Source organism: Camellia sinensis, chromosome 5, assembly GCF_055761805.1.
Source record: "Camellia sinensis isolate YWXY chromosome 5, ASM5576180v1, whole genome shotgun sequence".
In the NCBI taxonomy this organism is placed as follows: domain Eukaryota; kingdom Viridiplantae; phylum Streptophyta; class Magnoliopsida; order Ericales; family Theaceae; genus Camellia; species Camellia sinensis.
The window spans coordinates 30,766,797-30,793,419 of record NC_138965.1 but is presented as its reverse complement, the minus strand read 5'-3'; the positions used below and the strand labels follow the sequence as shown (position 1 = coordinate 30,793,419).

The 26,623-nt window shown below is 38.6% G+C and overlaps 2 protein-coding genes and 1 long non-coding RNA gene across 4 annotated transcripts; all 3 read right to left on the bottom strand.

Moving 5' to 3' along the window:
- Positions 1-1,698: 1,698 nt before the first annotated feature.
- LOC145789189 (uncharacterized) lies at positions 1,699-6,470 on the bottom strand. 2 transcript variants are annotated; one of them, XM_082868498.1, is made up of 8 exons: positions 6,331-6,470; positions 4,919-5,029; positions 4,604-4,812; positions 4,413-4,493; positions 3,943-4,198; positions 3,198-3,296; positions 2,918-3,103; positions 1,699-2,237 (listed from the first exon to the last, which is right to left on the bottom strand). In XM_082868498.1, the coding sequence occupies exons 3-8, from the start codon at positions 4,756-4,758 to the stop codon at positions 2,097-2,099; spliced, it is 918 nt and encodes a 305-aa protein (XP_082724624.1). In that variant the 5' UTR covers positions 4,759-4,812; positions 4,919-5,029; positions 6,331-6,470; the 3' UTR covers positions 1,699-2,096. The 2 variants fall into 2 exon arrangements, with proteins under 2 accessions (XP_082724624.1, XP_082724625.1); XM_082868499.1 differs by lacking the exons at positions 4,919-5,029; positions 6,331-6,470 and having other exon boundaries at positions 4,604-4,900.
- Positions 6,471-6,939: 469 nt separating this feature from the next.
- On the bottom strand, positions 6,940-8,551 carry LOC145790524 (uncharacterized). The gene is made up of 3 exons (XR_014329305.1): positions 7,739-8,551; positions 7,542-7,610; positions 6,940-7,124 (listed from the first exon to the last, which is right to left on the bottom strand). It is a non-coding gene; the product is annotated as an uncharacterized LOC145790524 (long non-coding RNA).
- Positions 8,552-23,860: 15,309 nt separating this feature from the next.
- On the bottom strand, positions 23,861-26,365 carry LOC114311730 (adenylosuccinate synthetase 2, chloroplastic-like). The gene is made up of 4 exons (XM_082871646.1): positions 26,153-26,365; positions 25,018-25,710; positions 24,538-24,849; positions 23,861-24,031 (listed from the first exon to the last, which is right to left on the bottom strand). Exons 1-4 carry the CDS (start codon positions 26,363-26,365, stop codon positions 23,861-23,863), a joined length of 1,389 nt encoding a protein of 462 aa, XP_082727772.1.
- Between the last annotated feature and the right edge of the window lie 258 nt (positions 26,366-26,623).

Below are 26,623 nucleotides of genomic sequence, written 5' to 3'. Positions count from 1 at the left end.
TGTCAAACAAATATTTTTAAATTTTTAAAAATTATTTCTACCTACTAAAAATAAGATTATGTAAAATTGATAAATCTTTTAGACATTTATTTATTTTTTTACCAAATTAATTTTTATTATGTGTTTGGATGATGATCATGTAAAATTAATTTTAAAAAATTAATCATGTAATTTTTATTAATTTTACATAATTTTATCATTGGTGGATAAAAATAATTTTAAAAAAATTAAAAATATTTTTTTAACATTTATTTTTGTCAAATTAGTTTATATTTTATCAAATTGACGATTTTACCTTTGAAAAATCTAATAATATTTTTAATTGTCCTTATTTGGAACAAAATTCAAAATTTAGGTCAAATGTGTCACAATTGAAAAGTCAGGACCAAAGTGACACAAGTCTCAAACTATAGGACCTATTAGTATAATTAATCCAAAAAAAATGATAAAAATTAAGAAAATTCGAAATATACATAAAATTTATTAAAAAAAATATGATAAAAATTATATGACAATGTCATTATCTATTCTATTATTAAAAGGAAACAATAATTTTGGTGTCATAAAATTACTCCATAGAAACTTTTCCCAATTTCTCTTAAAATGATCTTAACTTCCTACACTTACACAACTTCACTGTATTTTGCATACAAAAGTTCTGACAGCTCTCTTCTAAAAGCATCCTATGGATATGTGATTGATTTTTCTAATTCGTAATTATATGAATGTGTGTGACTTTCATAATTTATGAACATTTTCACTGTATTTTGCATTTGTTCCTATGGATATGTAATTGGTTGTATGTTTCACTTTTGTGATTGGTTTTAATAATAAAATAGATGTGTGCGCTTTATATTTTTTTATAGTCAATTTCTTAGTCTCTCTAGCATTTTTATATCAAAAAGCTACTCTTTTTTTTGTTTCTCTAAAAAATAAAAAATTTAATGATGAGCTTATATGAGATTTTCGAACCCTCAAACATAAAATTTTCGTCACAGGTCACCAATTGCTGATACTAATGAAAGTATCCACTAGTTATAAATTATAAATAAATTTACAAAGAGTTATATCATTATATATAAATTTTTTTATTTATATAGTATTATTATTTTACTATTATTTATATAAAAAACAATAATTTAAAAATTACTTTGTATTATAAGTTAAAATTAATTTGAAATATATTATTAACATATGAATTTAAATTGTTTTTGATAAGTCAAGTCTTTTAAAACCACATAAATAAATAGTGGTTTTCAAATAAAAAATGAATGACGACCCTTCCTTTATCTTCACAATGCTCATCACCCCCTTCTCTTCTTTCCCTAACGCCCCTTACGTGGTAAAAATAAACAGGATTGAAGCACGCAATGGTGAACAAAAAAAGAACAAGAAGGAATTAGCTGGTTGGCTTCAAATTGGCCCTACTCTGACTCTAAACATGCAATTACAGTATCTCTATCTTACCAAAATATATGAAAGAGTAGAAGACCTTGAAAACAACAAGAATGAGAGTGTTCAACATCATATAAATAGATTCATGTACACACAATTCTATTTTATATACATGTCTCAAATTATACACCTGCTTGTGGATTTAATTAAGATGTTTGCATGATAATAACATAATAGTAAATAATATCAGCAGTGTTTCATTCACTCAAAACAGAAAAAAAATGGAGGCTCACTATCATGATATGAACAAACATTCTAAATTTTTATTTTCTTTGTAAAGATGGGAGATCTGCCAAATAAACAAGCAATCAATGAAGAAATTGTTCTGTGAAATTTATTTTTTCCATTCTAAACAATATCTAATAGCACAAAAATTCATATCATGTATGCAAATTGTAAAAAATAAACAAAATATTGACACTTTCCTCTTCTTTTGTTTCGTAAAATTGGCTAGAGATGCCATTGGAAACTACGGTTCTTCGGATGCTGCTTTCTATAAAATCGTTTAATGGTCGCTTAAAATTGAATTCTCTTGTCAACGAGGCTGAGCATCTTCGAGTGTTTGCTTCTTCCTACCAAAATGCCCCCGAGTTTTTGTGATCTCTTCAAGTTAGATGTTACAACTCTTCAATCGGTTCTTATCAAGCATTGTCCTGGTAATCTGAACTCCTTAGTATGATGAGCAAGTTGTCGCCTCCAAGGGTCATTGGTAATCCGAACTCCTTAGTATGATGAGCAAGTTGTCGCCTCCAAGGGTCATTATGCAACTTGTAGTGTAAAACCTTGTTGGAAAGAAAGCACAGTTCAAATTCATTGGCTAAAGATTGAAGAACTAACAATCCCAAATGAGACAAGGCACACATTCAAACTCAAGAACATTGTTGTAAAATAGCAAGATTCACTTTATTTGGCATAATATATGTTCTACAAAATTCTGAATAGCATCAATTTTTGTCAAATAGATTTTGTCAACAGGGCACTGAAGGGAGTTTGGACTAAATTTGGAGAATTTATTGATTTTTAGGGCATTTGTGGAAAAGCACACAAACTTGAACTTATAAGGAAGGAAATCCTCAAGAAAATAACAACTTTCTCATGATTTTTGTGCAAAAATTTAGAAACCAGTGTGCAGGGCATGTGCCCAAACATCCCCAATGATCAATCCTAAAGGGGCTTGGGATAGTTGAAGTCAATGTCCTCTTCCAACTAAAAGTCATAAAAATCCTTGCATTCATTAAGTTGGTTAAAACAAAAATATAAGAAGAAATTTACTCCACTAATCTATTGTTGTAGGCATTTCTGTCACTCCACTTGATTAAAAACATTACTCAATTAAAATCTCATGAACACAAATCTTCAAAAATATGAGCTGATAAAACCAAAGGGCATGCATAATGGTTCCTGGTAAAAATATTAATGTTTAAATCAGCTTTAGGCATGAGAAGGATTGTGTAAGGTGTACCTGTATGATTGTGGCAACGACATCATCTTCAACTAGCTGCAAAAACATCGTAGCCCAATCATCCACCCGTCTAGACGTAGTTTTCTGCCGTTCAGCCTCGAGAAAAAATGAATCACGATATAAGAACCGCTGCCAGATCTTCCGTACATTTGCCAATCTGAACTCTATTTCTGTCTCATTGAATCCCTTCAGGAAGCAAAGCTCACATGTCATTCAAATTCTATGAACTTCTAACTAGAATGTGTTTCATTAATATTAAGAAACAAAACTAAGAAATTACCCTCAGAATTTTTATCAAATCTGGAATTTCATCTTCACGTATCCGAACAGCAAAGCTTTCATAGTTGAGCACTTTCTCATATGGTAGGTAAATCCCATCCTAAATACAAAACCAATTGAAAAAAACATAATAATATATAGAATATGACAGGATGGTGGCATTCAACTGGGATATTTCCAAAAAAACTAACTTGATGGTGCTTCTGATTTTTTATTAGTGAAGGAAATTAAAAAACATCCTATAAAATAAAAATGAGTTAGTTGAAATGAGAATGCTTAGATGAATGTGTGGTAAGACTAGGAAACATAGAATTAGAAATGAATATACTCATGAGAGTAGTACTTATTGAAGATAAATTGACAGAGAACATGTTAAGATGGTTTGGTCATGTACAATGAAGACCTATAAATGCAATGGTAGGGAAGAGTGATATGATCAGGAAAAGACTTAAGTTGACAAGAGTGTGGTAGCGAAAAGAACATATGTTAATTTAACTGAGTATATAGCCCTTGGTAGAGCAAAATGACAAAAAATGATTCATGTAGCCGACCCCACTTGATTGGGACACAAGGCTTAGTTTGATTTGGATTGGTTGTTGAAACCCAATTCATGAGCAGAAAGTTGCAAGATGCTCACCTCACCACATACCATAAACTGGAAGCAGTTTACAGCTTATAATGAGCCTAATCAGACACAAATATCAATATCCACAAGCTTGAAGTTTGCAGATGGAGGATATTACAACCTGAATGACCACGGGAATGCAGCCTTGCAAAATACTATCTCCCATTCGACCACTCCACCTATCTCCAGGCATGACCCCACAAAAAACAGAACTTGCCAAATCCTCATGATAATTATCAGAACGTAGTGGGGTCACAATCACATCTTCGGCATGCTGTGTCCCAAGCTTTCCTTCATGCTGTATCCCAAGCTTTCCTTCCTTGTTAGGACTTGATCCAAACTCTTCTGCCACTTTCTGCCGGATACCCATACTATACCTGAATGATGCAGATAATCTAATCAATTATATCTCATTGAAATTCCAAAGTGTAATATGTATCTTTAAGGTTGTTGAGGATGCTGGTAGCTAACAAGTAAAAACTCATGGGTCTGAACCTCTTGTAACATGTTTCTTAAACATTGGGGAAAACATGGATTCAACATATACCTCGAAACATTTAACGCTTTCAAATAACCCTTTAGTTTACTTAGGTGGCTTCTGGCCTTCCTTTTTCATAAGCTGGTCCTAGATTTCCATTGAAGTAAAACAATGTCTTCCGCTTCTCACGGGGCCTGTGGAAGTAACATTCAATTAACCATTATTTCCAGTATATGCTAGGGTTACAGTGTACATCAAACAACAAAACCGCCAAAACCAACAATGTCTGTCATGAGGTACAAACCTAGCCCAAAGTTTTGAGTTCATGGCATTAACATCAGGTCCTTTATCTGGGTCAAAGCATGGATGGTTGCCCCGTCTATCAGAATATATCCGGTCCCAGTTGTCAGTCGAGTGGTTATGCTTTGAATTTGTATTACCCCAGTGGACCAACATCATGCTATTCCATATCTCCTTAGGGGCATAGCAAGCACCTTCATCCCATGAAAAGGACTGCCTCGAGATAAAGCAAAAACATTAGCATACACACCACAAACTGTTGTAATGTTGTTTCCACACCGTCATTAAGTGAAGTTTTTTAGCCACATAATATTCACACCCAAATGGGGTCTCTTCCTGACGAGCGGTTCCAGCAATGATATTGCTCCACAATGTGATTATATGCCTTATAAAATTCCAGAGTCAGAGAGTTCCTTAGGCCCTTGTGTTCCTGAAATTTAAAGAGGTATAAATATTACAATTAAGTAATTAACACATGATCGAAGAGGGAGACAAATTACAAAAATATTAAATATAGCGTGTTTTTGACAAACGGTCAATCCTTTTGTTATTTTCTATTTTCCTTTCTTGTTAACATCCTGCTTAGGAGATCACTTCTTTTCTTTATTTCTTTCATTTATAACCTTGATTACGAGAAATTGTTTGTACAAGGTGACCCAAATGCCCAACTGACGAATAAGGTAATATGATGTGGTCCGCAGGACGAGAAGGGCTTAAAAGATGATAGCTACAAAATGCAAAATAGATCCCGATCTTCCTTTTCTCAATTTTTTTGCCAAGTAAAGGGCTGATGATCTCAGAATAAGGTAAACATACTCAGTTACAGATAGAGACCTCTTCAACTAAAAAGGGAACTGTTATGAAGTTTCAAAAACATTAATGTGTACTAATTGGACGTTGTTTATATCTCACTGGATGCTAAAAAGGTTCAAAATCATTGCATATTTCATGGTCAAGAATTTTAAATGAACGTAACATGAAATGTACAGGTATCCCTAAGGACATTATTACCCTTGTTTCCCCATTCAGTTAAAGCACAACATATGCGTCTAGAAAAGGAAAAATTGAAAGCACTTTGAGTGGAACATAATTCTCTCAAATTAACCTAATCAATGTCCTCAAACTCTGCTTTAATTAGCATTGTAACTATGGCGCTTTCTTGCAACACAACGCATCTCAAGTACCAAAAGATGGTCATGACCACTTCACATTTTCAGTTCTACAAGCTGAGAAGCTATTATACGAGTAAGATTTACTAGATACTGCCAGTGCCAACTTATTAACATTAACCATTTTAACTTTTAAATTAGGGAAATGGACATGGAAATTTTAGTGTCTTCAACTCCCAAAAGATTATAATAAAAATGAACAAGGACGTCATTAATCTAGACAATCTTGCACCACAAAGAAAATTTACATCAACCACACTTGCTGTCCTCTATGAACCAATAAAAACTCCCAACCAATGGAAGCCATGTGGGTATCCATAATCAAAAGGGTAAAAGATGATTGCATTAGAATTTAGCAATGAATTATCAATTGGAAGCAACAGCCATATGGTGTGAGAAAAAAGCCATCTATTAAATGTTACATTAAATAGTTTTGGATATAGCAACACCGATATATCAATATATATGTGTGCGTATACATGTGTTAATACATATATATATATATATATATAGAGAGAGAGAGAGAGCATGCATTTAAATAGAAACATAAAAGCTTAAGGACCTGAGAGTGATCAAGGTTGGTGTTAAATAGTGAGAAAGTAACATCCTTCTTTGACACTGTTGGCGGTCGCTCTCCAAATAACACAGGAACTAAGTCGGCAGCAGGTCCCCTCAGCACTCCTTTACTTAGTTAGTTGAATCAATGCATCCTTCATCCTACGGTATGTCACCTACAAAAACAATTTAGATGCACAACATTCTTCGTTAGGCTTGTTAGAGTTTCAACCATTTTACTTTCATGCTAAGCAAATATATATATATATATACATACAATATTTTTAGAGATTTTTTTGTGAAAGCTATACCTCATTGGCCACTTTCTCAAGACGTAAAGGGCTGTTTAAACCCTCCTCCGAGATATCATCAAAAGCAACAGTGATTGATGAGTACTGTTCAATATAAAAACCAATTTACATCTCAATCAATTGAAAATAAGAAAGAAAATATATATATTTTCCATGACAATAACCAGCACCATCAATAAATGCAATACCGATGTAGTGTTTCGAAGGCAGAATTACCTTCAGAAGATAAACCACACCTTGACCCAGTGGAGGTGACCCTAGATTAGCTTTGTTTGGTTTTAAAACACAACAATGATAGAGACCACTAATTTTGGAGCTCTAAAAAGACCACTAATGACATGACACTCAATAAAAAAAGAAAAAAAAATACAACACCAAGGCCAAAATATCAAATCATTCATGCTGGGGCCTACTGCCACATAATTAGTGGTAGCACTAATTAGTGCTCCCACTCATTTTCCTTTAAAACAACAACATCATGAATCCCAAACTGCAAGGAGAAGAAAAATACATTATTAATTATCAACTTCAGTTTCCATTAGTTACAAAAACACAAACAGTTGAAGTATGAAAATGAAGAAAAAGTTTCTTGGAAAAATTATTAACTTCAGTTTCCATTAGTTACAAAAAAACAAACAGTAAGTTTGAAAATGAAGAAAAAGTTTCTTGGAAGAATTATTAACTTCAGTTTCCATTAGTTACAAAAAAACAAACAGTAAGTATGAAAATGAAGAAAAAGTTTCTTGGAAGAATTATCAACTTCATAACATGAGACGAAACTGAAGAAGTAACCTTACTAACATGATTAATTCGACATGGCAAATCAATATATCGTAGCACACATCACATGATAACATGTAATAAATATCAAAATCAAAATAGTAATGAGTGGACATTAGACACTCACCTTGTGGGCAGGAAGAACATCACCTTTAGTAGACTGAAACTCGAGAAGAGATTTTCCCATTAATCCTGTCTATGGTGAGAACAAAATCAACAAAATTAGAGAAAAACAACCCAACAAGTTAAATGATTTAAACCAAAAAAAAAAAAAAAGAAAAGAAAAGAAAGAGAGAAAATAAAGCAAAATAAAGAATGCACTACCTGAGCATCCACACACTTCAAATTAAGAATGGTGGAGCCTTTCTTCAGAGCAGCATCCAAAGTCCTTGTTGCCCCCGAAGTCATGGAAGCTGATAATACAGTCATAAAAACAACACTATACATGTCAGCAATTTCTTTAAGTATTTTTCTTCTTGCACTTTGTTTTCACTATTTATAGTCCATAATTGTTAATTAAAATAACTAAACCCATTTGGATTGAGCGATTTGATGAGAAATGATAAGAAGTGATGAGAAAGATAATTCTTTCTCATGTTTGATTTATAAATTAGACATATAAAAATAAAATAAAAAATAGTGAAAAATTGTAAGAAATTGAAAGAAAGATAACTCTCTTATTATGCCACTTTGATTTCCCACCAAAAAATGGTGAGATTTGGTGAGAAACCGAACTGGTTGGCTGTGTATATATATTTTGTAATACCAACAAGATAACCTATCAAAACACAAAAGGAATAAAATTTCTTTGACTCGTATGCCAATTTCACATGTTTTGCTATCTTAACCCATCCAAACATGATAATAATGAGAAAACCACAAATTTTTCTTTTCTCTATCAGGGCAAGAGCTAATTCCAAACGAAACGGGCTAAACCCTTAGGAGAGGCTACACGATTGAATGCACTTCTTCGAAATACAAAACTCAAAGAGTTGAGAAGGGCTAAGTAGAGAGTGATTAATTCAATGATTCAGAAGGTAAAAATGCGAATAGAAGATCCTCAATTCGGCGCATTTCCACTAGAACTAAGATTAAAATGACATATCTGTATATGTATGAATGTATGTATGTATGTGTAGAGAGAGAAAGAGGGGACCTTTCGAGATCGAGTAAAGGGGCCATGGTGGAGACGAACTGTTCAAGAGACATAGCAGATAAATTCTTGCAATTGTTCATTCCCCCTTTCTCCATTTTTAGAGAGAGAGGTTTTGAGAATAACTGGGTTTTGCGAGGATTTTATATATTTTCCCACTTTTTTGTTTTAGTGCCGCTATTAGCGCTAGGAATGGCAACGGAACGGAACGGAACGGGGCGGGGCGGAGCGGGGTGGGATCACCATCCCCGTCTCCGATGGCCAAAACTTCCTCTTCCCCTGCCCCAATCCCTGATGGGGAACCTACCACGGTCCCCATCCCCATTCTCAACGGGGATCGGGTTTCCCCAACCCCGAAAATTCCCCGATCCAACTCTGTTTCAACATTCAATACCATCAACAGATAAAAAAAAAAGAACGGATCATAAAAAAAAACAGATATGTTTCAACATTCAACACCATCAACTCTGTTTCAACATTCAACATCATTAACATAGATCAACAAAAAAAAAACACATCTGTTTTTTTTAATAATAATATAATATATATATATATATATATAACAGATTTGTTTCAACACAACAACAGATCTGTTTTCGTTCAAAAAAAAAATTCTGTACACACACAAACAGATCTGTTGAACAGATCTGTATTCGTTCAAAAAAAAAAATTCTGTATACACAAACAGATCTGTATTCATTCAAAAAAAAATAAAAAATAAAAAATCTGTATGCACACAAACTGAGATCTGTGTCGGAGGAGGACGATCGGCAGAGGAGGACAACGGAGAAGGCGATGGACGACGGAGTAGGAGGACGATCGGCGGAGGACGACGCGGAGGAGGACCATCGGCGTCGCGGAGAGGTGCGAGAGTGAGAGTAGAAGAAAGAAAGAAAGAGAGAGAGAGAAGAGATATAGGCCTAGTTTGGGAAGATTGAAAAAAGATAAAAAGTCAAAAAGTCACTACCCTATTTAAGTCACATCATCTTATTTAAGTCACATCACCTCTCTAATACATCACTTCAAACCCAACCCAAACTCAACCCATATTTCATAAAAAGTCAAAAAGTGCACTTATTTAGTCTTCCCAAACTAGGCCATAGAGGAAGAAAAGGGACTGAGTTGAGTTGAGGTGAGGTTTGGTTTAACCAAACCCTACATACGCACATGTTATATATATATATATAAAGGGCAAAGTAGTAATTTTACATCAGGGCAAACGGGGCCGGGGATCGGGGCCGGGGCCGGGGTCGAGGCGGGTCCGGGGCTGAAACATGTATCCTCGTCCCCGGTCCGTATATCATCGGGGATTTAATTTTTGATACCACCTCCGGCCCGTCAGGGGTATTTTTCGGGGAATCACCACTCAATTCGGGATCAGGGGATTGGGTCCCCGTCGGGCCGGGTTCCGATTGCCATATCTAATTAGCGCACATCATTTTTTTGGATCGCATATTTAGGGATTGTTTGGGGTGTCATAAATAAGTGTATTTTTTGTCTTTTTGGACTAAAAAGTTGAGAGAAAAAATATGGATGTTTGGGTTAATTTTTTGAATTTTTATAGAAAAATGTGTATTAAAAAATTGTATGAATTAGTGTGTAGGGAAAAATTAGGATTGAGAGTTGTGCAGCCGTAATTTTTGACTTTTGGTGAATAGTGATAACTTTTTGAGTAACTTTTTGACTTTTTTTACACTTCTCAAACTTGGCCTTAGTGTTTTTTTAGGATCCCATTTGTTAATTTTTTTATTACAATAATAATCTTAAATAAAATTATTAACAATGACATTAATAATTTCGAGACATTTCATTTCATAATTAAACCATACACGTATTATATCATGAATTAAGATTTATAATAGCACTTACCTCCATTAATTTCCATCCATCTTCTCCAAATCTTACCTTCAAAACCTAGTTACCCTCAACATCTTGAAAATCCTTTGACAGTATTATTTCGACGGTAACAGTGACAATCATTTGATTACTTATTGTGTGAGTGATTTTCTGATCACACTGTCCGTCTAGTAATCAGTTAGAGAGTACTGGCAGAATAGATGGCTTCAGCTAACCTGCAACAGAAAGAAAAGGCTCCGGCGGTGGTTCTTCTACCCGGGCGCACTCCGACGAGCAAGTCAGTATATCTCTCAAAGATAATCAAGTGCTAAATTCACTGCTCTGAATACAAATTGCGTACCTTAGACCCACCGGGGGTGCCTTTCTTTTATAGTTAACTCAATCCTAGTCCCACTAGAAGCCTGACTTCTATGGACTTCAATTCTGGATTTATCTTGGACTCTTCAAGAGATAAGGATAGACTTCCAGGAGTCCTATCCTTACCCATCTTGAAGTCTTTTCTTCATTTCAGGACTCTTGTCCCTTATCCGCTTATCTCGAATTCCGATATCTTCGGAGGAAACCTCGACCTAGATGAGATTACCTCGGCACAATGACCAAGACACGTGGCACCTCGACTGACACGTCGGCGTCACCTTGCCACGTGCTGGTACTCAGAAAATATATCCCCACAACTGCCCCCTAGGTTCTATTACCTCGGTATCCTGAGGTGATGGGACCTATATCGGTACTTCTTCCTGTACATCAGCTCAAGAACTCCTCAGCCGAGATCATTCATTTCAGGCCAACATGTCTTCTTTTAAGAACAAGAATTCTAATGAACTCCTTTACGTGCATTAAATGCTCTGTTTGCCGCCGTTTCAAGTTTTTGACAAAACTTTTCCTTCTCTCTTCTTTTCTGCACTTTTGCATTCGATTCACTTGCTTTCTCTCTCTCTAAACCCTTTCTCTCGAATCCGCCATTGCTCAAGCTCCAAGCTCTGCAATCGTCTTCATTCGTCCTTCTGGTAAAGCTTCCGCTATTTTGTTACTTTTGTAGCCATCGTTTGACTTCGGCGAACCTCATTCCAACCTTACTTCTTCTGGTAAGCTACTGTTTCCTTCGTTTTCAATTACTTGATGCTCTCCATCATTTGTTGCCATTACTGCTCTGTTCACTATTTGATTTGCGAACCATATATCTGAATGTTTTTATTCCATGATTCTGCTTTTGCCCAAATCTTGAACACACGCACTGTTCCACCACTTTCTTGATTCTGAAACTCCGTTCTTGCCTTTCTGTTTTCCAGATTTGTGCCTTCCATCTTCATCTTCATAGATCTAGGTTTGGATTTGACTATAGAACCCATCAAAACCAAAACAATCTTCACAAATTCTTGCACCAATATATACTTAGGTCTTATCCGAGGTTCACAAAACCTTTTTAGATCATCTCTTTCTGAAACCCAGTCTTGCTAACTTTAGGCCGACGTTATGGGTATGTAGAGGCACAGGGTAGACACCCCGACCAAACTTGAGTACTTTAGGCAAGAGTTCTCCATCCTTGCCGATGTCCATCTGAGGCTGGCTGGAGATAACGACTCCATTATGCCCACAGATGACTCGATGCCTTTTCCCATTGTAGCTTTCACTGAGTATGGGCTCCGGCTCCCACTCAACATCCTCTCTCGCGAGGTTCTTCACTATTACAAGTTGAACCCCATGCAACTGGCCATAAATTCTTATCGAGTAATCAATGGCATCATAGCCTTAGCAAGATAGCAAAATGCTAGGATCACCTTAGCCGATATCCAGTATTGCTATACCATATGCGGCCTTAACTTGAAAGAAAAAGGCTACATTTATTACCTTAAGCCGAGGTCTACAGAATTCAAAATCGTAGCCAACCTCCCAGACTCTAACAAGGGAGCTGGGGATGACTATTTTATCACGTCGGGGAATTGGGAATTCAGCCCAGACGAGGAACTCCATCTCTTCCCTCTTCCATGTTCAGTCTTTATAGAGGGCAATGGTAAGAGCCCTGCATTCTCATTTTACCTGTTTTCTTTCAAAGTCTCAGATACTTTATCCGTTTCTAATGTCTGTTCTTCTTGCAGCTGTTCGTAAACCACCAAAGGGCTTCTGCGAGTCTTTCTGTCCCAGTGAAGACTTGAAGAAACTTCTGGATTTGTCTGTCCATAAAAAGAAAGCACCTCCACTTCTCAATTTTATTCCAACTTACAAGTCAACTTTGCCCAACGTCCATAAGTGGAAGAAGAAAAGCCTCTCTCCCCCTTCTGCCACAACTACCCAGGCTGCGTCCACATCTCGGCCAGATCAAGGGTCAACCTCAGACCTAGCTGACCAGCTGTCAACCTCGGCTCCAAACCTGATCCCGATATCTCAAAGAAAGCGTCGGCGATGACTTGTGCTTACAGCCAATATGGGCCGCCTAAAACAAGTCGCAAAAGATCTCCTGGCTAGTATTCCAACTGATGTTAATGCTGAACCAGCTCAAGTCCAGCCTCCACCAAAGCAAAAACGAGTAAAAAAGGATCAGCCAAAGGCGAAGGTAACTCAGGTTGAGTCTGAAGATACCTTGCCTATCTCAAAACTGGCTGAGAGTGATAAACCTCAGCCTTCCGCTGGGAAGAGGCGTTCTGAGTCTGAGCCACCAGAATCCCAAAAATCAAAAAGGCCGAGGTCATCATCTGCAACAACCTCGGGGTCAAAAAAACTGGATGCCCTCTAAGCCCCGACAATTACTTTGGAGAACAAGCCAGTTATGGCTAGTGACAGCGCCGATGATATCAATGTCGACGTTGCACTCAGTACTGCGTTGCTTCTTCTAGGAGATCTAGAGCGAAATGCTGAGTACAGCGAGTATGAGAACTATGCTCTTATGCTTTAGCATTCCGTTCAGGTAAATGTCTTCTATTTGGTAATTCTCTTATTTCTTTCTCTTTACTTCATACTTTGAATGTTTTTCCTTTTGCTTTCAGGCCATCCAGCATGTCCACTCTTTCTCGATGCAATCTTTTAAGAACCGAGAGAGGCTTGCCGAGGTGAAGAGGGAGGTCTCCAGCCTTCAAAAAACCAACAAAGGCTTTCAATCTAAAATGAAGAAATTGGAGGACCAGGCCGAGGCTGCCATTAAAGCCCAAACTGACGCCGAAGAGAAGGTTGGCGCTGCTGAAGCCATAAACAAAGTCCTTCAGGCTCAGTTGAAGGAAGCCGAGGACAAAAAGGCCCAAGCCGAAAAGGAGCTTCAGGAGGCCCTGGCCACCAAAGATGCCGAAATCAAAGAAACTGATGAGAAGGCCTATGCTCAGGGCATGGCCGATGTCACGGAGGCCTATGAGCAACAAGTGAAGCAGGCATGCAACAGGGATTTCTCCCTTGGTTGGATGTCCCTTCTGAAAAAGCTTAATGTCCCCGAGGACTCGCCTCTTCGGAGTGTTGACGCCATTCCTCTTTCATTCCCTCCGCCGCCACCTCCAGCTCAACCTGATGATGATTCTGAATCTGAGGAAGAAGATGAGGATGAGGCCTTGGTGAGGAAATCCAAGGAGGCTGCTGGGGCCAAGTCCCCTCCTCAAAATGATCAAGTCCTTGACTTGACTCAAGATGAGGAGGTTGAGGAGGTTCCCAAAGAAGCTACCCTTGAGCAGGTATCATCCGACGTTCCTCTAGCCGACAAAAGTATTGATGAAACCCTTGCCCAAATCGATGCCAAGCTCGCTGCGAAAAAGGCGGCCGAGGTGGCTTCTCAATAGCCCTCCGACGTCCAAGCTCAGCCTGCTGCCGATGTTAGGGAATCTTAGTTTTAATGTCACGTTTTTTTTTTTCCTTGTTTGTTGTACTCTTTTGTTTCTTCAAACAATGTAAGCTGCTTGACATGGCCGATGTGCCCTTGTTTTCCACTTTAATGCTTAATACAACTTTCCTCCTCTGAGTGTTTGTACCTTTCTCTTCTCTTGACTACTTCTGCATGATTCTATACTTAGAATATTTTGCAAGTCTTTCCTTCTTTGTGCAATCTTCTCGGGGTAACATACCCCGGTTATATGAACTAATGTTTTACCTCGGCAAGTATCCAAGTACCTTTTCTTGGCATACCCTTGGTTTCACTTTGTAAATTTTTTCATAAAATTTCAACAAGTGTTTAACCTCGGCTTAACTTTAACTTGTAAATTGTCCACAAATTTCAACAAGTGTAAAGTATATATTATTTTAATTTCAACTGGCAAACTTTTCTCAAGTTTTCAACAAGTGTTTGAACAACAATCTTGATTTAACTTCATCTTGTAAATTGCTACAAATTTCAACAAGTGAAGATAAACAATTATCTCGGCTTAACTTCAACTTGTAAATTGCCACATATTTCAACAAGTGAAGATAAACAATTATCTCGGCTTAACTTTTACTTGTAAATTGCTACAAATTTCAACAAGTGAAGATAAACAATTATCTCGGCTTAACTTCTACTTGTAAATTGCTACAAATTTCAACAAGTGTTAAGCATTACTTCGGTTTAACTTCAACTTGTAAATTGTTACAAATTTCAACAAGTGAAGATAAACAATTATCTCGGCTTAACTTCTACTTGTAAATTGCTACAAATTTCAACAAGTGTTAAGCATTACTTCGGTTTAACTTCAACTTGTAAATTGTTACAAATTTCAACAAGTGAAGATAAACAATTATCTCGGCTTAAGCGTTAAGCATTTTTGTCTTCTCTCTGCCCCTAATGTGAACCTAAGTTCCACTTGGGTTCTCATTATTCAAAAAACATCATTATGCATAGTTTCACAAGTTGTGAAAAATTCTGCTAAGATTTTATTGATCACATCGGCAAAAAATCAAACAACATCTAATAATAGAAAATTTTCAAATTAGAAGTGTTCCAGGGTCTAGGCAATGCTTTTCCCTCACTATCTTCAAGACGATATGCCCCGTTTCCTAATACCGAAGTAATTCTGTAGGGTCCTTCCCAATTTGGGCCAAGCTTGCCCTCTCTGGGATCCTTCTTGTTGCCGATGACTTTTCTCAAGATTAGGTCGCTGACTTGAAAATCCCTTGGATTGACTTTCTTATTGTAAGCTTTGACAAGCTGTTGCTGGCATGCTGCAAGCTGTATTGCAGCATTCTCTCTTCTTTCTTCTAGAAGATCCAGATTTCGGGTTAAGAGTACATCATTAGTCCCGTTCTTAACTGCCTGGGTTCTAATCCCTGGGATGCCGACCTCCAGTGGAATGACTGCTTCTATGCCATAAGCCATGGCAAAGGGGATTCTCCTGTTGATCTTCTCGGCGTAGTCCGATATACCCAGAGTACGTTGGGCAATTCATCTACCCAATTTCCTTTTGCTTCCTGCAGCCTCTTCTTTATCCCATCCAAGATTACTTTGTTGGATGCTTCTACTTGCCCATTGCTTTGAGGAAAGCTTGGGGTTAAAAAGTAATTCTTTATCTTGAACTTTGCATAGAAGTTCTTGATAAGTTTGCTGTCAAACTACGTTCTGTTGTCGGTAACTATTGCTCTCAGAATCCCTAATCTGGTGATTATGTTTCTCCATATGAAATTCTTGACATCCACATCTCAGATTTTGGCAAGAGGTTCTGCTTCTATCCACTTCGTGAAGTAATCTGTTGCTACCAGCAGGTACTTCCGTTGCCCAGTTGCTTGGGGCAATTGCCCAACGAAATCCATGCCCCATTGGGCAAATGGCCATGGACTGGATACAGGGTTCAGGTCAGCAGCTAGCTGGTGTATCAAAGATGCAAACCTTTGGCATTGTTCACACTTCTTCACGTAGGCTCCTGTATCTTTTTGCATGTAGGGCCACCAATACCCCTGGGTAATGGCCCTGTGAGCTAGTGATTTGCCCCCAGCGTGGCTTCCACAAATCCTTTCATGAATTTCGTATAAAAAATCCTTAACTTGAGAAGGGTGTACGCACCTTAAAAGGGGTCCAGTGAAGGACCTTCTATAGAGGTGTCTGTCTGCTGTCAGACTGAATCTTGCCGACTTCAATCTAACCTTGTGTGCCTCCTTATGGTCTTTTGGTAGCTTTCCTTCTTTCAAGAATGCAACAATTGCATCCATCCAGCTTGGTCCCATGTCCACACACATTGCCTTTTGCTCTGTGCTCGGTGGTTCTATGTTCGGGCCCGACAAGTAGTCAATCATTATTGTCCTTGTCTTTCCAATTTGTATTGAACTTACTAGGTTGGCCAACGCGTCGGTGTGGTTGTTATCATCTCGGCTAACCTGGAGAAGTCGGCAGTTCTTAAACAAGGTTGCCAGCCTGATGACTTCTTTTACGTATGCCGACATTCTTTCATCCCGGGCTGCGAACTCTCCTGTTGTCTGATTCACTATGAGTTGTGAGTCACAAAAGACTATTACCTCATTTGCTTCTGCTGCTACTGCTGGCTTCAGTCCTCCAATCAGTGCCTCATACTCCACCTCATTGTTCGAGGCTTTGAACCCCAATCGAATGGACTGTTCCAATATCTCTCTATCTGGAGATATCAACACTACTCCTGCCCCTGCTCCCTGCCGGTTTGAGCTCCCATCAATGAAAAGTCGAAAGGAGTCGCCGATGTAAATACTCCAGGGTCTGAGTTTTTTCTTCCTTGGTTCTTTTGCCTTTGGCTGGGTTTCTCTTTCCTTGTTTAGACATCGTTCATCTTGGCTCGGCGGAGCCCGATGTTCGATGGATTCTGGCGTGAACTCGGCCACGAAGTCAGCCAAAACTTGGCCCTTAATTGCTGTTCTCGGCCTGAACTCCAGGTCATACTGGCCCAAGGCCACTGCCCATCTTGTTATTCTTCCAGTTAAGTCTCCTTGTTGCAACAAGGATTTTAGTGGGTGCTCTGTTAGCATCATAATCTTGTGGGCCTGAAAGTAATGGTTCAACTTCTTTGAAGCCATTACCAAGGCCAGCATCAATTTCTCCAGTGGTAGATACCTTGTTTCTGCGTCGGCCAAGGTTTTGCTTACATAGTAAACAACCTTCTGCTCTCCCTTCTCTTCTCGAATTATCACTGCACTTATTGCTTGTTCTGAAACTGCTAAGTACAAAAATAGCTCTTTCCCAGGTTCAGGTGTTGAGAGGACTGGAGCCGTGGTAAGATATTTCTTTAGATCGGCCAAAGCGGCCTCACATTCCTCAGTCCATAGAAAGTCCGTGGCCTTCTTCACCAGATTGAAAAAAGGTTTACATTTGTATGAGCTTCGGCTTATAAACCTGTTTAGGGCTGCGGCCCTTCCAGTGAGCATTTGAACCTATTTCGCCGATGTCGGACTCTATAACCCCAAGATGGCCTTGATTTGATCTGGGCTGGCCTCAATGCCCCTTCTGGTCACTAGGTACCCCAAGAACTTACCAGATCCGACTCCAAACGCGCACTTCGATGTGTTGAGTCGGAGCCGATATGTTTTGAGTATGTCAAAGACCTCTTTTAGGTCGGCAAGATGACCCTTTGGTTCCTTGGTTTTCACGACCATGTCATCAATGTAGACTTCTACTGTTTGGCCAATCAAGTGTTTGAACATCTTTGTTACCAACCTTTGGTAAGTTGCTCCTACGTTTTTCAACCCAAAAGGCATTACTCTGTAACAGTACAGGCCTTTTGGGGTGATAAACGTTGTCTTCTCCTCATCTGGGGGGTACATGGTTATCTGGTGGTACACCCTATAAGCGTCCAGGAAGCTCATCCTTCCATGTCCAGATGTGGCGTCCACCAACTGGTCGATCTTGGGTAGAGGAAAGCTGTCTTTGGGATAAGCTTTGTTCAGGTTTGTAAAATCTACGCAGACCCTCCACTTACCATTCTTCTTTTTCAGTACCACGGTGTTTGATAGCCATGTCAGATAATTGGCTTCTCTGATGGCCCTAGCCTCCAGAAGTCTGTCTACTTTCTCCTCCACTGCTTCGACGTGTATCAATGTCGGTCTTCTGGCTCATTGTACTACAGGTTTGGTCAACTTGTCAACGTTGAGTTTGTGGCATGTGACCTCGGGGTTAATGCTAGGCATTTCATAAGGTGTCCAAGTGAACACCTCAATGTTTTTTCTTAAAAAAGCTTCTAGCTCTCTTTCCTCTTCTTCGGCTAAGCCCGAGCCGAGAAGAAAGAAGCGTTCCTCATCGCCTTCCTGGACGAGGATTTTCTTCAGTGCTTCTTCACTTTTCTCGGCCGACTCTTTGCCGACATCATCTAGGACCTTCATGTCCTCTTCTTCAATCTCTACCTTCTCTGGTTCCTGAATGTTGCAGGTGGATTTCATTGCTGCCATGGAGCAATTTTTTGCCTGTAATTGATCTCCTCTGACTTCTTTAATCCCATGTTCTGTTGGGAACCGCAATAGTTGATGCAATGTTGAGGGAACTTACCCCAATGCATGCAACCACGGCCTCCCCAAGATAATGTTGTATGGAGAGGGCGTGTCAATCACGATGAATTCTGTCTTGATCTTCTTAGTGCCAGCTTGTACCTCCAAGCTTGTTGCGCCCAATGGCCATGTCGGCGTTCCATTGAAGCCGACCATTGGGCCATTCGATTGCTCCATGTCATCAGGGTGAAGGCCCAGCTCCTTGTAACATCTGGCATACATGATGTCGCAAGAGCTGCCTTGATTGATCAGGATGCGTTTCACTTGGCACTCCCAAACCTAGAGGGATACTACCAAGGCATCATTATGCGGATACTGGACCATCTCTAGGTCGGCTTCAGTGAAGACTATCATCGGTCTTTGGCACTCTTCAGACCAAGGTCTTTTCTGTCCGACCTGGTTCACGTGTTGCAGGTGTTTTACCTTCTGGGTCTCCCCCCGCATGTCGTTTTCGTTCACCTTTGAGTGGATTACATTAACCACCCGAGGTCCTCCTGCCTGTGATTGCTGTGCAGGGGGAGGCGGGGCTGCTGGTGCTTGAGGCAATCTTGCCTGTTCTTTCCTTGTCCTGGCCTCACCGACAAGGTCTCTCAGATGACCTTGCCTCACCAAGTCTTCTAAATGTGCTTTTAGGGCTCTGCAACCTTGAGTTGGGTGCCCCTCTTCATTGTGATAAGCACAACGCCTACCAAGGTTTCTTCCCATAAATTCCCCTGGTGCCCTTGCTGGTGTTTTGCTGGTGTTCTGAAATAGAATTGGTTCCGTATTTGATCCAGGACTTTGTGGACCGGGATTCGGAACACAATCGTCACCGCCTGCTTAGCCCTCAATTCCGTCTCTTGTTTGTTAGGTCCATTGTTACCTCGGCCTCACTTTGGTGAGCCGTTTTCTTTTTCTAGCTTTGTCTCCTTATTCCCCGACGTATCCTCCTCGGCTCTGGCATACTTCTCGATTCTCGCCATGAGCTCTTCCATGCTTTTTGGCAATGTCTTTGCCAAAGACTTCCGTAGTGGACAATCATCTTTCAGGCCGTTCTTGAAAGATACGATCGCTACCTCTTGGTTGCATTCGGGTATTCGATTGAACACCTCATAGTACCTTTTTGCATAGGCCCTAAGGCCTTCATCTTTACTGATCTTCAGAGCCATCAATGCGTCCACCCTCAATGGCTGCAGTTTGTTTGTTATGAACCTGGCCACAAACATCTCGGCCAGGCCTTCCCAAGTCCTCATGCTTCCCTTCGGTAGTTTGTGGAACCAATCTGATGTAATCTTCTTGAAGGATGAGGGGAACACTTTACAGAGCAATGGCTCGTTCCCACTATACAATGCCATTGAGTTCAAAAATAATCCAACATGGAAGTTAGGATCTAACTTACCATCGTATATTTGGAACCTCGGCATATTGAATCTCTTCGGCGCTACGAATTTGTCCAATTCCACTGAGAATGGTGTCCTCGGCTTAACCGGGGAAGTTACTTCGGCTTCGGCATTCTGTTGTTTCCTCTTGAGGTAATCTCTCAAGTCTTCTTTACTTCTCCCTAGAGCTCGGCTGTCTTTGGAATTTAGTCTTTTCGGTACACTACTCTCGGCCTCGTGGTGGGCCCCTTTGGATCTTTCCCCCTGAGATGTGTCGAAGCATAATGCCTGCCCTTGAACATGCCGATGTTCTTTGGGGTCTGCCTTCTTCGTGCGCCGTGACCTCTGTGATTCTTCCCTTCATGACTCTCCTCGTCTGACCTCCTTGGAGGTTTGGTGAGAGTGTCTTTTGTTGTGCTGAGGGGCTATGGGGATCTGTCCTCCCTTCTGGGTGTTGACCGCTGGAATCGGTGTGTCATGCAGTGGGAAGGGTGGCTGCATGACATTGTTTTGCATCATAAAATTGACGACCGACTGTAGGTCGGCCAATTTATTCGCCATCTCTTTTACTTCTTCATCCCTCCGCAGGCATCTGTCTTTCTAAGTCTGGAGGTTATCTTCGTTATAGTACCTGCCTTGGTCTGCTTTCTTCGGTGCGTCACCAGTCTGGCCAATGTCTTTCTCTCCGTGATTCTAGTCACGAATTTCTCTATTGTGGTTGTTTTCTTCGACATCAAGGTTGACGGGTCTGTCACTCCCAGTAGGAGCGTTGTCCCCAATCTTTTCCTTCTGTCCGTTACTGGCCATCTATTCTTCTTTCTTTCCCACAGATGGCGCCAAATTGTGTGAGTGATTTTCTGATCACACTGCCCGTCTAGTAATCAGCTAGAGAGCACTGGCAGAATAGATGGCTTCAGCTAACCTGCAACCGAAAGAGAAGGCTCCAGCGGTGGTTCTTCCACCCGGGCGCACTTCGACGAGCAAGTCAGTATATCTTTCAAAGATAATCAAGTGCTAAATTCACTACTCTGAATACAAATTGCGTACCTTAGACCCGCCGGGGGTACCTCTCTTTTATAGTTAACTTAATCCTAGTTCCACTAGAAGCCTGACTTCTATGGATTTTAATTCTGGATTTACCTTGCACACTTCAAGAGATAAGGATAGACTTCCAAGAGTCCTATCCTTACCCATCTTGAAGTCTTTTCTTCATTTCAGGACTCTTGTCCCTTATCCGCTTATCTCGGTTTCCAATATCTTCAGAGGAAACCTCGACCTAGACGAGATTACCTCGGCACAACGACCAAGACACGTGGCACCTTGGCTGACACGTCGGCGTCACCTTGCCACGTGCTGGTACTCAGAAAATATATCCCCACACTTATATTTTTTCGGCAATGATAATAAATGAAAGTTTTTATGGTAACCACAACTTCATGAGATGAGATAAGTACAACAATAAAAGCTCAGAAGAGATTCATAACTTTGATGGTATTCTTAGCTCAAAAGAAATTGGCCTTATAAGGATAAATTTCTTGAAAAAAATGACAAAAATAATAAAAATTATTCGTCATTTTTTCGATACTGAACTCCCGAACGTTTGACTGAAATTCAGGAATACATGCCTGAATATTTCTTATTTGTTCGGAAACAGACAACCAACTTTGACAATGATCAAACCAAAGAAAAGAATGAGGCGGCAGTAGAGATCACAATCTAAACCAATCTTATCAAGGCAATTGACAATAAATTACACTTGGCTCTTCTCTTTTTTTTTTTCTCAAGCACAAAAATCCCAATCTAATTTCTTGTTGATATATTTTGAGGATTAAAGATTAAAAACCTTATATTTATTTTCTCACTCAAGTATGTGGAGATGAAATAATAATCACCTTTGTAGGTTTGGTTATGGTTTTTGGGAGAGAGATTTTGTAGGGTGTGAGGACGTGCATCCAATTGAATGTGTGGAAGATAAGGATAATTTTGATATTATTTAGGGGATAAAATTTTTTTGAGGGTTTTAAAATTTATAAGTGGGATCCAAAGAAATGGGAGATCCAAAATAACTGATGGGATACCAATAGCAACACTCTTTTTTATCTTTTCTTTTTGTCTACAAAATTCCTTTTAAACCCCTCGTATATATAAAGTTTTGTTTATTTGGATAGAAAATATTTTTTTATTAAAAATAAAAAATATATTTTTCTATATTTGATAGTGGTGGTAGAATGAAGCTGGTGGTGGTAAGGCAATAGTGATGGTAGTTGTGGTGATGGTGGTGGAGGTAAGAGTGGCGGAGGTGATGTGATGAAATTGGTAAAATTCTAGTCTAAAAAATATTTTCAGCCTTTTAAAAGTAAAAAATATTTTCTTTCCGAATAAGATTGTTTTTCATTTATCGTGAAAATATTTTATACTGACTTTCGTTTTCTATTATATCAAAAAATATTTATTTTTTGCTTTCCTAAATTTTGGCATAAGTATAAATAAGGTTTTCAATTTTGATGTAATTTTAAATTAATACAGATGATGTTCAAATACAAAGATAAATAAGATCAAGGGTGGTAATAGAGAGTTCTAAAAGTAAAGTTCTAAATTGAGTTATACTTATGTGGTAATGAAAAAATAAAAAAAATCCAAAAATCACATTATTAATGGGCCCCAGTTATTAGAGCTCTTGGTTTAGAGTTCTCAAACATTTTTCTAAGATCAAATATATATTTTACATAAAAAATGATAATATTTTTTTTTATTTATATAATTAATAAATTATCGATGAAGATACCACAAAGTGTTAATATAATTATTTCAAATTTCTAGAACTAGTTATATTTTTTTTCTAAATGTAGCATTTTTACTTGCTACTCTTGCTCAATATAAAATGGTAACACATATTCGAGTGAGTTATTTTTTATTTTTCAACGACATAATAAGATTGAGTCTGTATGCCTTAATAAATCTTTTTGTTAAATAATTAGTTTTAAATATTACATAAATAATGTCACATAAAATTAACCATCATTCTATACGAATTAGTAACATTTCATGCAATTACAAATGCTATAGTCACAATCATTCTATACTTCTACAGCATTTGTAATAACATGATCATGGATGTTCCGAAAATTGACATTTTTAATGAGTTTTTGAAATTTTTCAAAAAATTATTTACAAAAATAAAAAAATAGTTAACTTTTATAATAACTTTTTTGATTTTTGGCATGTTTGAAAATTATTTTTTAAATTTTTTATTAAAAGATGTATAAAAAATTTAAAAAATTAAAAAAATAATATGACAACTTATAATAATTTTTAACTTTTTAATTATTTACCCTATTGACAAATAAGGTCCCAAAAAAATCCTAAATCAACAATGGTCAGAGACTTGGTGTCTCCAAAATTGACTAATTTACTGTTCAAAAAAAAAAAAAAACCTACAAACAGCACCAAACAGAGCCTAAGCCATGGTATAATACCAAAATGCCCTATATTATTAGCCAGCAAAGTTATTCAAATTCAACGACTCCATCAAAGTAGCCCAGATTGAGAATTAACATTTGTTACAACGAATGCATGTCCACTAGCTAAAAATTTATCTCTTTGTCCAAAAATTAATCCCAATCACAGGGGACATACACCTCCAGCATTAAAAAGCTTCATTCTAGCAAATGAGAAGAACAGAAACCCTAATAAATAATATCACTTGTATAGAAGAGCATCACGCCCAGGCCCGACGCCTATGTAATGGATGGGAATACCAACAAGTTCTTCTATCCTTTCCACGTATTCCTGTGCAACCTTTGGAAGATCAGAGTAGTTTCTCACCTTCGAAATATCACATTGCCACCCTGGTGAAACTTCATATTCCACCTGACATATATAAGAAAGAAAAAATACAATTCACATGGTGAACGGAAGCCACTATGAGGCAAATGGAAACAATTACAAACTCAATCTTTAGTTTTTCAATTATTTTCTTTAATTTTTGTTATGTATTAGGTTATTAATACAAAACAACAAGCGGGGGAGGGTCAAACATCAAGTGTAAACCATCACATTCAGATAATTTCCTACTTAGAAATAGGACTACTTTTTTAGGACAGAGAAGATTCATTGCTAGGGTTTCCAGGTGAAGACAAGTTTCATTTTGGCATCCTTGAGAACGAGTAGGGTCCCAATACATGGAAAACAAAAATGGATAACCAACCACATACTACGTGCAAAGTTTCTATTTAGTGAGCCAATGCCATCAAAGTTTAATTCTCCATTGAGTAAAAAGGGCGACCTAGTGTGCGAGGGCTAAAATATACACAACCCTGTGTAAGTTTAGATACCAGCTCCAAATAAATATATGGAAAGGAAAAAGAAATGCTTGCCTTCAGTTGCTCGAGAACACGAAGATCACCAGAGAAGGATTTGACTGGTGTACGATCAATGTGTTTATACAATACCCCCAACTGAATTTCAGGAAGATCCGACAAGACATCAAGCTTAGTGAGATTTAGAGAAGAAAAGCCATTAATCTGACAGCAGTATTTTAGAGCAACTACATCAAGCCAGCCACAACGACGAGGACGACTAGTAGTCGTGCCAAACTTCTTCCCAGCAAACCTAAGGAGGTCACCACCTTTACCCAAGATTTCTGTTGGGAAAGGACCTGAACCAACTCTAGTGGTGTACGCTTTAACCTACACCATAAAATATCAGGTAGGTACCATAAATGACCATGGTATAAGTGTATTGTGCGAAGTACAAATGTTATTACCATGAAACACTCAGGCGAAATCACTTTCTACAAGAAACACTTGGGAGAAAAGAGAAAAATAATAAAGAAATGAAAGAATTATAGCTCTTACCACTCCAACTAGGTCACCAAGAATTCTAGGGGCAATGCCAAGACCAGTACAGATTCCACCAGTTGATGGGCTAGAGGAAGTTACAAATGGATAGGTTCCAAAGTCAATATCCAGCATGGTTGCCTGACCACCTTCCACTAAAATCTGCTTCTTTTGTGCAATGGATTCATTCACGACATGCACAGTGTCAGCAATGATGGGTTCCAACCTCTCAGCAAATCTCTTGTATTTTTCAACTTCTTCTTCGAGCATGTCTGAGCTATACTTAAAACCTTGGAATCTTAAAGCTGCATCTGACAATAACAGATCAAGCTTCTGAGGTAAAGTGTCCATATGCCTAAGGTCACATATTCTAGTGCCATTGCGAATAACTTTGCTGGAGTAACATGGTCCAATGCCTCTCTTGGTAGTGCCAATAAAGGAATTAGCTAGCTCGGCCTCTCTAAGGCCATCTACTACGTGATGAAAATCAAATAACAAGTGAGCACGATCAGATACCAATATTCTACCTTTGCAGGAGACCCCATTAGATTCAAGGCCATCAATTTCTTCAAACAACCCTGGTAAATGCACTACAACCCCATTACCAATCACACACACAGTTTCCTCGTTAAGAATACCTGAAGGAACAAGATGAAAGACAAACTTCTTCCCCTCTACATTGTAAATAGTGTGTCTAGTATTGGCTCCACCCTGACATCAAGTTATATTTAAAGCTTTAGAGTAAAATGATTGCAAGTCTCAGACACCTGGCTGTTTACAATCACACAAAGCATGTTCAGCAGAAGGTTTATCAACTCAAAAAGAAGACCTTTCCTTTTTGATGGTTCTTTCTTTTTTAGTCTTTAAAATAAAAAAAATAAAAAAATAAAAACGGATCTTTCACTAGCCACAAGTAAAATATACTTTGAATTGTGGCAATATAGATGTTCATGTTTACATGTAAATTGAATATCCAAAAATCATAAAGAGAAGTAGGAAAGAGTTACTATCTGGTGTTCATCAGAGTACTAGTTGTAGATTGGGGAACTTGGTATTTTAGTTGCAAATTTTTGAGCTTTTATTACATGGGTGAACTCCACATTCAAGTATCAAACACTATGACACCCATAGCAAAGGAATGGGTGATGCCCACGGATGAAATACCCCCTCTCCTCCCCCTCCCCATTCCCCAGCCACTACCCTCTTCCCCTTCCAACATTCCCACTTCCTCCTTCGCCAGCCACTGCCCCCCACCCTTTCCTCTTTCAGCACCATTGCCACCTCCACTTCCCCCTACCCCATTCCACAACCCATCCGCTTCTGTTATCCTCTTCTGATTGGACACCAGGGCCGCACAGATGGTCATTTTTGAGGAAGTATCACCTGTTGGCTAATCATAGATGACGGATTCCGATATGGCAAAGGAAGAGCCAAACGTGACGAATTCAACGACAAAAGAATCCAATCAAGGTGTTTAGACAGGGTACTCTCAGATCTGAAGCTCATGACCATCCCATTAGGTTAATGTCGGCTATGATGGGTCTAATCTGATTGCAATACCTCAAATGCCTCTTCCACTTATTATCACCACCAACACCTTTGGTATTATGTCGAGCCCACCTCC